Below are 14,190 nucleotides of genomic sequence, written 5' to 3' on the forward strand. Positions count from 1 at the left end.
GAAATAGCCGAAATACCTTCACACTACCAAACTTCTGTGGCCCTTCCGTTCGACAAGCTCTCCGGCATTGGAGCCATCATCTGTTTTTTCTTCGGTAACCTTCGCTCACGCTCTCGGTTGATTTTTCTCTAGTCGGCAAACTGATTTCCTTCATTACCCGGGCTGCACGGCTGGCTGCTTCCCAAACAAATACACATGTGCGCCTTGGCACTTGTGCTGTACGTAACAAGTCACGTGACGTGACGCTGCGGCTGTGATTGGTTCGGCTCTGCGCTACTTAATTTTGATTGGCTGTTCTTCTTTTTTTCTTTTTTTTTAAGAGGACAAGAGAGATGAGGTCTATCGCAATAGTTTAATTTTTCTATCGAGAAAAAGTTATTTCGCAATATATATCGTTATCGTTTTATCGCCCAGCTCTAAGTGAGACTATACAACGCTACACTTTTGTAATTGCATGCCACATGTCAAGAAGAAACACACAGATATGTTAAAGAGCTGAAAGTCAGACTTGGAAAAAATCAATACACAGAGTGAGCTAGGGAACAACAGAGGAGATGCTGAGGGGTGGAAAGCAGACTAATGAAATGAAGGACTCCAGTGGCTGGTAATGTACCATTGCCTGAATGGAGGAAGAGTGTTTGTATTGCCTAGTCCTTGTGTGCAGGGCTGACGACTCAACTAACTGTTATGTGTTTTAAAACCAATACAGGAGTGTGGACAGGACAGGGCGGCATGCTATGCATGCTGCAAACTCCTTAAAGGTGATATGACGATCAGCTGGCATGCAGACAGAGCACCGTGAAATTAAACGGTAGGGGGAAAAGAAAAGAGAGAGAGGAGGAAGAGGATGCCCTGTCTTTAAATCTTAGGGACAAGTGTGTTTGGGTGTCTTTTAGAGACGTTTGTGCCACTCTCACAACCATTCACACCGTCAACCTGGATAGCCTGGATTGGCTTTAAGTGTGTATAGGTGTACCTTGTGCCACAGGCCCAATCTGCTCAGCGGATGGAGAGGGGGGAGGGGAGGGAGGCAAATTGGCTGAGTCATCCACTGCGAAGGGAGAGACAGAGAGAGAAAGAGAAAGAGAGAGAGAGAGAGAGAGACACACCGGGAAGACAAGACATGGATGGGAGGAAGGAAATGAAGACGATTCACTCTGCTGACCTTATCTTTTTGTGAGGTCTCCCTTTGAATTCAGAGCTTGGCAGGTTGTGTGTGCTTCATGAATGGTAAGTGCTCAGCACAAGACTGGACGCTTCTCTGAGATTTAATAAATTGGGCCTTTTTTTTCTGCCCATTGAGGATAAATGCAAACAGACTCACTAACTTACCCAAATGATGCAGAGAAACTCTTTTTTTTTTTTTTTTTTTTTTACATTTAATTAAGCTTTATAAGGTGGAATACACCCAAGATCAACACATCATAAACTTTCCAAATGTACTTATTGTAGCACTGCATTATCTAAATTACAAGCTTGAGGTATTTCTTGCCTACTCTTTCCAGAAAACTAAGCGTAAAAGTTTTTCTCTGTCTGTTTTAAGGGTTTATTCATTCAGTTTTCTTGGTATTTCTTTATTCAGCTCAACTTCTTATGAATGCTTTTAGTAAACAATTTAAACACTTTATTGGCAGCAAACATGGCTGGAACCCTGATATTATGCAGTCACTGGACCGTAAAGAAGTGGATCTTGATGTTGTTTCCATGTAGATGTAATGTTGTCTCTTTAATGTTGTCTTTTTGTTCTTTTATAGCAGGCAACTAATTTGGTTGAGAATAGACACTTTACACAATGTATAGTGCTTTGGAAAAGTCTTAAAGCCACCCCTCATTTCCTTATATCTTGCTTCAAATGTAGCCAGACTTAATTTTTATTTTTAAATGGCTCTTGAGCAATAGTTCTCCAGGTTTTCTGAAGGACTTTCAAGTGATTACTTGGACATCGGCTGCTTTTTCCACTCGTTTTCAGTCCAGTCCAGTTTTAAATTGTATCTTTAGACACTTTATTACTAGCAGCCTGTCACAAAAACACATAATTTGTTCTCATTTCTTTAGTTGAATCTCTGAAAAACACCAAAGATAACACAGTTTGACATAAAATAGTATTTTTGCACCAACAATGTGATTCCCAAAGAGATTTTGAAAACTTTGCATATCTCATCATGGTGTGCAGTGTCCTTAAAAATAATTGAAGAAACTGGACAAAACAAGAAGTATCATGCTTAAAGAACCAAAATCAAAAACTATTGACTATGTATGGAGGAATTCAGTAGAGAGGTACAAGAGTGACAGCCGTCTACAGCCACCTGTGAAACAGGTCAGCCAGTGGTGTTGGAAGTCTTGTCAAAATGTAGACAGAAAAGTAGCATCAGATTTTAACTGTGCAATACAATCTGGAAACGATCTGATTGGCAGCAGCTTCATTGTTTGATTGACTGGCCTCTCCACAGCCTGGAACTTAACATCATTGAAGCAGTCGATTGGCAAGAGCTTCATTTTCAGCAGGACAATGATCTTAAACTCACTGACAAAATCATACCTTGTTAGAAAAGAATAAAGCTGAAGAATAAAGCTGGTCACACCAAATATCGACTTTCAAGCTCATTAGAAACTTTACTGCATTTCCATGGATGTTTGGACATTTCAATAAATCACTGCACCTATCGTGGCTCAAGAGTTGGCAGTTCGTCTTGTAATCGGAAAGTTGCCGGTTCGAGCCCCGGCTCCAACAGTCTCGGTCGTTGTGTCCTTGGGCACTTCACCCGTTGCCTACTGGTGGTGGTCAGAGGGCCCGGTGGCGGCAGTGTCCGGCAGCCTCGCCTCTGTCAGTGCGCCCCAGGGTGGCTGTGGCTACAATGTAGCTTGCCATCACCAGTGTGTGAATGTGTGTGTGAATGGGTGGATGACTGAATGTAGTGTAAAGCGCTTTGGGGTCCATAGGGACTAAGTAAAGCGCTATACAAATACAGGCCATTTACCTATTTCCCATTCTCCTAGTAAAATATAAAGAAAAGAGGCTGGCTCAAGACTTTTTCACAGTATAATTATATTCTGCAATTACATGATAATTTAACCCTCCACATTTGTGCATGTGATGATTGATGGTGATGATTATAACTGTTCGAGGCAGTTTATCTATAGCCTAATAAGTTTAGAGTCATAACTTTTTTGATAACTTTTTTCCTTTTTGGCTACTTTCATTTGTTGCTATTTGTTAACTTTTGTGCTTAATCTCAATCTGGTCCACTGCGCTCTTAAATTTAATTGTAATTCCACTTTGTCAGACGAGTTGAGCTAATTCTTCCACTTAACACCGGATGGGAATCACCAATTTTACACCCACCAGAGAGCCATTACTGTACCTTCACAGACCACCCCAATGTCCTTCTGCCTTTGTTAACACAGCTACAGCAGACTGTCCATGTTCAGCACTCATTCAATCAAAACACTTTGATTTGTTCAAGTGCCTTCATGAGATTGACTGCTCTTGCCCAGCATGATAGAGCCAATCACAATCCTCACAGCTGTAGACCCATCTGGTGGTGTGTGCGGGCAGTCCAATCAATGCCATTGATACAACTTTGCATGCACATGCTTTTGCACACGCTCGCAAACACACCACGCGCCTACCTGACGTCCCAGGATGCGCAGTCGCCCCACCCCCGTGGTATCCATTCTCTCTATAGGCCGAGCTGTAAGCGGAGTAGCCATTCTCGCCATTCTCCTGGCCGTTGGAGGCCCAGTGCTCCTCTGGCTGCTGACCGTCTGCCATGCCTGCCTGCTGGGAAACCGGGGAGGGGAAGGGTCACCTGTTGTGTCTAAGGGTGGGGGGCAGGAGAAAGGACAACGTTAAGGGGGAAATAAAAACAATAATAATAATAATTATAAAGAGATGAGTCTTGGCAGAGATGAGTCTTTGCTGCAACAATAAGAGGGAGAAAACCCCATGCATGGTGAAGTTTACAGAATTGGCCACTAGAGGGAGCAGTGTGCTACACTGATCCTTTACCGGCCGGCCTTTGTCTCAGCATCCGTGCTGAGACAGGAGGGAGATATCTGCATCTCATTGGTCACAATCATTAGTTTCTTTGTTTGGTCTTGCTTTTATCATAAAGGTGTTTAAGGCAACACCACCTGATAAAATACATGCCTTCACTGTATGATTATTTGGATTAACCCCCCCGCCTCCCCCCCATGCCCCACAGAGTGCAGGGATGGAAAAAAAAAGCCGGTGATTAGTAAAAAACAAATTCTCTCCATTTTTAATCCAAAATATGTGACACTCTGCTGCAGAGAGGCTATGACACCGTGGTTGAACACACCCTTGATATCCCATAAGGAGGCTGTTACCATGGCAACCACAACGGGCCTTAAGGGTAGGTGGGGGGGGGTCCAGCAGATGGGTTTGACAGGCTCACCCCATTCAGTAGCAAACAAGTACTCAGTATGCACACAACGAGCACATTTCCACCAATTACAATAACAAAAAGCTTTGTTGCATTCAAGTACGTGCTGCTGAAGTATCTACGTTTTAATCAAGCACGCAGCCTCACTTAAAGCTATATTTTACCCTCCAGAGCAAACACATAATGTTGCCTCCCGTGTCTGCCAGCCTCCGTAAACAGAATCATTATCAACAAGCAGCTGCAACTAATTTCATCATAACAAACCATCAAGAAGACTCCTTTCTTCTTCCTCTCCCTTCTGAGGCACAACCTTCATGCAGGCAGGCGGGTGGATGGGTCGGTCAGTCAGACTCTCAGCAGAATGTTAATACATCTATTATACCCCCAAACTATGCAATAAAAATAACCATCACGCCAGCGATGGTGTCGCCCCATCCTCCTTACTCCTTTCCTGTCTCCTTTCCCACCCTGCAGCGTCGCATGATGACAGGCCCGCAGTGATCGGAGCTAATGTCTGCTGCAGTGTGAGGCTCAGACAGAGAGGGAGAGAGAGAGAGAGATGAAGAAGAGGAAGAAGGAGGAGGAGGAAGACCTACTGACACTCAGAGATACTAGGCCAAACTGTCTGAGACTGAAAATCTCAGCCCAGGGCTCAGTCTAGTCCCAGCTGTTGCTAAGGAAGAAAACTGGTGCGCTGACAGCCACATGGTGCTCATGGTGGTTCAGAACCACTCTGACCTGTTTTTAGCTTCTTTTTCAGCAATATCGTGCCACACTTGGCATTCACAAGTTATCCCTGCAAAGGATGCCAGAAACCCTGGCTGTTTAAATAAAGACGTTGAAAAAAAAAAAAACATGAGGACTCCACACTTTCCCCTTATTGATTCACATTAATTTACAGAGTTTTGGGCCAATTAAGTCTTCAATTAAAGAGTACTGCCTGTTTGCAGTACTATTAGATTACACCTTGACATTAGGAGTAGAACATGTATTTTTTCCACACTTCTGCAGGATACTGATAAATAAAATTAGAGCAAAGACATTCAACAAAACCGTGTGGATTGGTGTGCTTCTAAACAGCATCCAGACATGGTCAGGATGACCTGCTGAAGTTTAAACTGAACATCAGAATGAGGAAGAAAGGTGATTTGTTCTCCATTCTGCATCCTCCATTCAAAGGTGATCTCTACAGTTTACAGAGAATGGTATGAAAGAGTAAATATCCTGAGGAGAACAGCCAGACTGCTTTGAATTGATAGGACGGTAACACTAACTCAAATAGTCAAAATTACAACCAAGGTAAGCAGAAGAGCATCTCAACAGCAGCAGAAGACCACACTGGGTACCACTCCTGTCAGCTAAGAACAGGAAACTGAGGCTACAGTTCACACAGGTTTGCCAAAACTAGACAATAGGAGATTGGAAAATTGTTGCCTGGTCTGGTGAGTCTCAATTTTTGTGACATTCAGATGTAGGGTCATAACGTGGTTTAAACCACATCAAACTATAGATCCATCCTGCCTTATCACGATTCAGGCTGGTGGTGTAATGATGTGGTGGATATTTTCTTGGCACCTTTTGGCCTCCTTAGTACCAACTGAGCATCCTTTAAATACCACACCTTACCTGAGTATTGTTGCTGGCCATGTCCATCCCTTTATATCCACAGTGTTTCCATAACACACCATCAGGTGTCAGAAAGTTCACTGAGTTCACTGTACTCAAATGGCCTCTGCAGTCAGCAGATCTCAGTCCGGTAGAGCACCTTTGGGATGTGGTAGAGTTGGAGATTCTCATCATGAATGAGTAGTTGGAAAATCTGCAACAACTCTGTGAGGCTATTACTTTAATATGGTCTAAATATGGTGTTTGGTGAGTGTATAAGCAAACAAATTCTGATTTTTTTAAATCCCCAGATTAGAACTATACTTAATTTATTCTGTGACCTTTGGACTTCAGTAACACTTTATACTGAAGTCACGCCAAATTGTCTATTTTTTCTGTTGTTTGGCTTTGCCAGCTCTCCAGACCTTGCTTTCCAGGCATACCCTGTCATCCTCGTGCACTTAACATGATTCGACATTGCCCTCTCGCACCGGTTCCCCTTGGTTGTTTACCAGTCTTACTCTGTTAGAAAGGGATAAAGTCTGCAGTGGCTATTTTCCAACCACAACAGCAAAAAATTAGAAGATTAAATGAGGCGTATTCTGCAGTGATGAAAAGCCCTATAACTGTTTTCCTCCCATGTTTCCCACAGCAATCCCTCCCTTTTAAGACACAACACACTTTAAGAAATACACTCTGCAGGGTTGAACAGACAAAGTACAACAAAATGAAGTTTGATCTTTATATTTTTAGATAGGGTACAATCCTAACAGTTAGCACAGCATGAGGACCATCACATTTTTCTAATGTTTAGAGGGTTAGCTCAACAGCACTTGGAGTCAAAAGTGATCCGTCAAATTCCATCACATCTCCAGTTTGATGCCTTAAATTAAACGTGCCAGTGTGATCGCTCACAGAGAAGAAGAAGAGAAGGTGTGGCAGCAGGCCTGGGGCTAACTGGACATGAGCGGGTTTCTCTTCTTCGTCTTTCTTTCCTCTTTTACGGCCATCGTCTCGCACTCTCATGACCCCCTGCTGTGCTCCGCTCTACCTTCCACCCCCAGCATCTCATCGCACCGCCCCAGCTCTAATCCCACCACACTTCCCTCCCTGTCTGCACCTCATCCCCCCTTCCAACCCCACCCCAATCTGGGTCACCCATCTCGCCTCCGTGGAGCGCCACTCACATCGGAATGTCACCATCCATTTAGGATGGAGGATAGAATCTCTGGCAGCCTGTCTCAGTAGGCCAACCTGGCCTTAATCCTCTGTGGGAGAGGCCGAGTGTGTGTTTGAATGTGTGTGTGTTGGAGAACCTTTGTGTTTGCAGCTTGGATCAGCACGTTCACTAGGTAAGATTTTCTACACCACACTACAGATTAACAGTATCATAATCTCTTCTATTTGCCTTCAAGCAGACTAATCTCACGATAGTATCTACTGAATGTCTGTATGAAATTAACACGTTATAGAGATATAGATGTTTTATTTATTGTTCGTGTCTTTTTTCAAGCAAATCAGCTTGTTACATGTGCATTGGTGCACTGGATGATGGCTGACTGTCACACTGAACAGAAGAACTGTGAAGTACAAAAGGACAAAAAAGTTTCCCGTGACCTGTAATCAACCCAGAATCCAGTGGCTTCCTCCTCTGGCAGCAGATGGATAGATTATGTTTTGCTGACTCAGCAGAACATGTGGCGGGGGGCTGGGGGGGTATGAAGCGTAACGAGTGCCTTCAGCTAAGTGTGAATGAACTGTGTAAATGCTGGAGAGCAGCACGATGAGCGAGGCACACACACACACACACACACAAACTCACAGCCGTGAACACGAGGCAGGGGATGATATCCACTCCTTACAGATTAAGTGCTGTAATAACTGGGGTAGAGGTGCACTGAGATTATATTAGCACTTCTTTCAAAAGCACTGTTTTCTAGATGATGTTGATATTACTCAGTAAAAAAATATTACAATTAAAAATAAATTAAATATTCTAAATCACGTGATAATTAAACTGTAAAAAAGCTCAAGGTTGTTTGTCTCCTACTTTTTATTTATTAATACTTTAAACAATAACCTGAGTATCAAAAAATCTGGCTGAATAAACTACTTAATCAATAAAAACCCTTCTAACTTGCTTTGTCTATTATTATTAGTCACCAGCCTTTCTTTTTGCTGTGTTTATATCACTATGTATCTGCATTCCTATCAAATAACTGCTTCAAGAGATCTAAGTATCTGGGCCTTCTTCCCTTACTTTGGTCACAGTCCAGATCTGTCCATGTATCTCCTGCCAGGAAGATGAGCTAGACTCATACATGGTGGCTACGGGTGGGAGGAGGTAAAATAAGATTTTTATCGACTCATAAAACTTATAAAATTGACGATTACTTAGTTTTTAAAAACGTCTTTTATGTTGCTGCCTCGTGTCTCGGGGCTCTATTTTTTCTCTTCTCTTCCCCATCACACTCTTCCAGTCACGGTGGATGGCTGCCCCTCCGCGAGCTCTTGGGTCTCTTGAAGTACTCTTTCCTGTTAAAAGGGAATTCTTCCTCCCCACCGTTGATAAGTTGTTCCTCTAAAGGGATTGTAAAATTGTGGGACTTTAGGATATAACCTCCTTAAACCCTCCTTAAAACTCTTTAATTTGTCATTAATAATTTATGGTTCATATATACAGTTTTACCAATAAATTTTTCAACATGTCCACATACTTACTAAAGAGGACAATATAACAACACTGGATGACTGATTTGACTGATAAGTCCTGTAAGTTTTGAGGTGGAGGCTCCATGGATCAAACTTTTGTCCAGCACATCCCACAGATGCTAGATTAGACTGAGATCTGGGGAATTTTGAGGCCATTCCTGAACCACTTTTACTTTGTGGCAGGGTGCATTATCCTGCTGAAAGAGTCCACAGCCAGCAGGGAGTACTGTTTCCATGGTGCACATGGTCTGCAACAGTGCTTAGGTACATACTTCGTGTCAAAGTAACATCCACATGGATGGGAGGACCCATAGTTTTCAAACCATGACACTTGTCGGTCATGTGAGCAATGCACATGAACCCAACTATCCACGTGATGTAAAAGAAAACTGATTCATCAGACAAGGCCATCTTCTTCCATTGTTCATGGTCCAGTTCTGCTGCTCATGTACCCATTGGGGGAACTTGTGGTGGATAGAGGTTAGCGTGGGCACTCTGACTAATCTGTGGCTATGCACGTTCTTCTGCAACAAGCTGTGATGAGCAATTTGATATACAGTAGCTTGTGTGTTGGATCAGACCATACGGGCCAGCCTTAGCTGCCCATGTGCATCATTGAACTGTGGCCGCCCATGACCCTGTCTCTGGTTCACTTTCAACAGAAACTGATCACTGCAGACTGGGAACACCCAGAGGAGCTGCAATTTTGGAGATGCTCTGAACGAGTCATCAAGCTATCACAATCTGGCCAGTTTGTCAAACTTGCTCAAATCCTTATGCTTGTCGTAATGGTCATAATGTTATGTCTAACTGGTGTATGTAAGTTATACTTGGTAGGTTTTAACTTAACTTTAACTTATTATTACTGTTAGTAATTTGTGAGCAAATTTCCATGACCCTTCCAAAATTTCTCCAAGCTTGAAAAAAATCCTTCAAATTTGGACATATGTGCATTAGTTAAACACATTGCTTGCTGCAGCTGTCACCAAAACACGATGTAGTCTGAACGGAACTGTTTTCATCACACAAACAAACCCATACAGGTGCTTAGTCATCATCATAGTAACCATGACAATATATTCACTTTATGTAATCTAAATGCTCCTCACTCGAAAACAACGACAACAGTAAATTCATTAATGTGTGCTATGCAGTTCATTTTAAGTAACTGCAAACTGATGTTCCCCCTTTTAAGGCAATTCAGGGTTGAGTTTAACTGAAACCGGCTGCTGGCTTTCTGCACCCTTTATTTTCAGCCCCCAACTCATCACAGCAGTAGATGTTCCCTGGCATGCATCAGCCCCATCCTGCAGTGATGTCATTGTTTCCATGGTGATATAACAGTGCGACCAGTAGAGGAGTGTGACTTTGACCACATTATGGATCCAGAAAGAGGTCAGCAGAGCCTGCAGGCAGGACCCCGGAGGGGGGGGTGTCTTCCTAACTTCATGTTCACAAATGGGAGCAGAGCCATTTAACTCATCGATATCCTGATAGCTGGTTGCTGGTTGGGCTCTTGATGTCATTTTAGGCTTTTATGCTGCTGGTGGTGCTAATGGGGGCGGTATTAATAATATATTTTTGCCTGTAGACTCTTTAGTTGCTATGACAGTAAGAAAAATGTCACACAGCAGGATTTAAAAGAGAAATAAATCAAGAATGTACGCCTTTCGGGCTTTGATTACAAAAATAATCAATAAAAGAAAAAGAAAACTTGAGAAAACTCCTAATTTTGTTAATCATCTTGCAACCCTTCCAGTTTAGTCTTGGCTCCTATTGTCGTTTCCCACACCTTTCTCTTTTCAAAAAAGGTTACAGCCGGATTGTTTAGATGCATAAGAAACGAAAGAAAAACAACACAGTCAAGCATAATAAACTGCATGATCAAAAACCGTTTGCTTCACCAGTATCTTCCCCGACACATCTGTGTGAGGTGAACCTCTGGATTGAATGGTGTCAGCCTAATTGTCAGAATCACTGCTCCCCCTGGTGGAGCCCCTGTTCCAAAATCGACACCTATATGTTCAACTGAAATTTGCAGCTGCCCAAATGGACAAGCCAGATGCCTTCTGGAGAAAAGTTTTATGGATAGATGAGACAAAAGATTGGGCTGCTTGGTCACAATGACCAGAGGTATGTTTGGAGGAGTAAAGGTGAGGCTTTCAAACCTAAGAAGACTGCACCAGCTGTTAAGCATGGTGGCGGTATCATCATGCTCTGGGGCTGTTTTGCCATCAGGTACTGGTACATTACACAAAATGGTTGGAATAATGAACAAGGAGAAGGACTACCTCCAAATTCTTCAACATCACCTGAATTTAACAGCTAGATGGTGGAAACTTGGACACAGTTGGGTGTTCCAATAGGACAATGATCTGGTTTTGGAATGGCCCTGAACTGAACTCTATTAAAAATGTGTTAACTGCGCTTAAAAGCCAGATCTATGCAAGGAAACCAAACAATTAAAATGAACTCTACCAATTCTGCCAAGAAGAGCGGTCAAATATCAGCCAGAATTATACCAGAAGCTTGTTGATGGCGACCAAAAGTGTCTGGTTGAGGTGCAACTTGCTAAGGGACATTTACATTCATGCCAATGATGAGTGGATGCAACATTCTGACCACGACTGTTTGTAGTTCATTTAACTCAGCATGTTCATATAAGCATGAAGCTGTGTGTTTGAGACCAGTATAAATAAAGACCATCAGCTCCATCATTCAGACACAGGAGGATCTGAAAGATTACACTTGTTGACTTAAATACCACTGAAGAAGGAAATTCAGCAGTGTTCATCTTGCTCAACAGTTTAAGTCTGTTGAGCATTTGACTTGTTGAGGAGTTAAGTGCTAATGGAAAAGGTTTGAGGAGGACTCTAGTATAAGGGGCGATCGTGGCTAAAGAGTTGGCAGTTCGTCTTGTAATTGGAAGGTTGGCGGTTCGAGCCCCGGCTCCGACAATCTCGTTCGTTGTGTCCTTGGGCAAGACACTTCACCCGTTGCCTACTGGTGGTGGTCAGAGGGCCCGTTGGCGCCAGTGTTCGGCAGCCTCGCCTCTGTCAGTGCGCCCCAGGGTGGCTGTGGCTACAATGTAGCTTGCCATCACCAGTGTGTGAATGTGTGTGTGAATGGGTGGATGACTGAATGTAGTGTAAAGCGCTTTGGGGTCCATAGGGACTAAGTAATGCGCTATACAAATATAGGCCATTTACCATTCCATTAAATTAACAGGCCGAGTTGTTTGATGTATATAAGACAGTTTTTAACTTCTTTCATCTGCAGACTCGCTGGTGTTTAAACATTCCTCTGTGTTTCTGTGCAGACTTTAGCATAAAAAGCTCTCCACCCAACTGTGGAACACACATGTGTCTCTTTCACTCAGTTTCATGTATTAAAACCCTGTGAAAATTTTTTTTTTTCACATGATTTTTTCCAGGACTCAGAAGCTGCTTTTCAGTGAAAGCTTCACAGTGAACACTGCCGTGTTTTTTCTCTGGAGCTCAGTTTATTTAAGATGATTCAGTTCATCTTGGCTGGAGATGGTTCGCTGTGCGCTGAGTCAAACTGGGATATCAGAGAGGAATCGCTGACCTGACGTGAACTGAAATGAAGTTACTGCTCAGAGACATGTAGACGAGGTCTACAGTAAAGATAATAAAAAAATTAATTCAGCGACTGAAGATAACACCATACAGGTGTTTTTTTTAACTTGTTTTTATGCCACTTCATTTTTTTTAAGTTCTTTTACTTGTTTTTTTTTAATTTTACACTACTTTTTGACTGCTTGTCTGTAAAAAGTATTTAATAAATAATAAATAAATTTACTTACTTACAACACTTGGAGGCTGAGGTACTGCTTTCTCTCTGCCAGGATCCTCAGATACGCACATATCGACAGACAATTAAACAAAAGAAAACTATGCTAATTAAAGACAGGATAATGAAGCCCTATAGCTGTGAAATACATCAAAGCTCGTTTTGGATGTATCTCCTGAAGGTTCAGTGCTGATAATTTAGTTTTTTTAGCCGATTATTTCTTTTTTATTAGGGTATTAAAGAGTGGAGGCAAATCTCTACCAGCCTACCGTGCCCACCAAGTAGACAGTGGAACATTCATGATCGTGAAGAGCTGAGATACACCGGAAACTGGAATTACACTTGTGAATAACTTTCCATTATTGACACATCAAACAAACGGCTGCCAGGACAAACAGGACAACTGTGACATGTTTACACAGCACGAGCTCGCCGCCGTGTTTCTCAAAACTTCCTGTCTGTCAGCCCAAGCCCTCTCTTTATTACCCAAACCGAAGTGAATTATGATGCCAATTACTGCACTACCGCGCTTGTATACACCTACACCTACGCACACAATCTGCTAGAAATCAACTGACACGTACACAAACACCCACCGGCTCACGCAAACAAACACAGCTCAAATGCATCCAGAAGTCGTTGCTTAGGAGCGAGCGCGTTGTTAACACAAGCCAGATATAGAAACAGATGTTTGTGAAATCTCCGTCCTGCCGCTCGCTCTGTCATTTCTCTCTCTGTGACGCCACTCAAACACATATCAGCGGGAAAACACAAGATTAGAGTTTCAGCTTAATGACTCCTTTTTGGCGGTCAAAAATATCCGTCATGACACCAACCCAAACAATCATTTCTCTTCTTTGTGAGCATAATTCCCCCCTCTATTATATATGTATATATATGTATTTGAGAATAGTCAAGCTAATCATCTGGTTGAGTGCAGTCACTTAGAGCCGGCTCCCCGGGCCCCATGAGTCATGGGAAAACTGAATGTGAAATGTCATGGGGGCATATAGTGAATCTGGCAGCAGGCCAGAGTTTCCTGCTTTTGCTTTTTCTTTTCTTTATGTCACTTTAAAAGCTCCCATTAAGCCAGAGTTTATCAGCGATGTCTCTAGTAGATTTATATGTATATAGGGTCATTGCACATGGCTCTGCAGATGGCAGCGATGGTGCGTCATTTTATCCCGTGGAGGTAAAATCGGACGGAGCACATTTAATAAGTTGTTCAAGACCTGAGTAGAAAACAACTCATCGCTCTCCACTGACTTTGTTTTGCATGAAACTGCATCCTTGTCAAACTGAAACATGCTTAGCTGCAGCGTGACATGCAGAAATGAGTTTCATATAAGCTGCACAAATTAAATACAAATGTATACAAGGTGTGAGGAGCTAGCAGCAGGAAGTGGGAAAACAATGGGATCTTCGCACACTCTTGCAGGAAGCCTTTTTCTTCTTCTTTTTTCCTGAGTTATCAGGGCCCATCATTAAAGACTTCGTAGTTATCATATTGAAATCCCAAAAGAGGACTTAATCGTTGTTCCTCCTTTTAGTATAGTTTGTTTACACAGATGTGAAAACAGTAATCAAACTCAGTGTGGACCAAAACAACAGCATAGAGACCCTTTGGATTAGGTGGTATTGGTCTAGTTCTGTT

General features: G+C 42.6%; 1 protein-coding gene across 1 annotated transcript in view; it reads right to left on the reverse strand.

The window, feature by feature from the left end:
* LOC100701849 (microtubule-associated protein 2) overlaps positions 1–14,190 on the reverse strand; it is a 76,501-nt gene that overhangs the window by 19,804 nt on the left and 42,507 nt on the right. Inside the window, 2 exon segments of the mRNA XM_025902940.1 lie at positions 977–1,051; positions 3,631–3,818. Of these exon segments, the coding sequence (XP_025758725.1) occupies positions 977–1,051; positions 3,631–3,772 (217 nt within the window). The 5' untranslated portion in view covers positions 3,773–3,818.

This window comes from Oreochromis niloticus, linkage group LG23, assembly GCF_001858045.2.
Source record: "Oreochromis niloticus isolate F11D_XX linkage group LG23, O_niloticus_UMD_NMBU, whole genome shotgun sequence".
NCBI lineage: Eukaryota > Metazoa > Chordata > Actinopteri > Cichliformes > Cichlidae > Oreochromis > Oreochromis niloticus.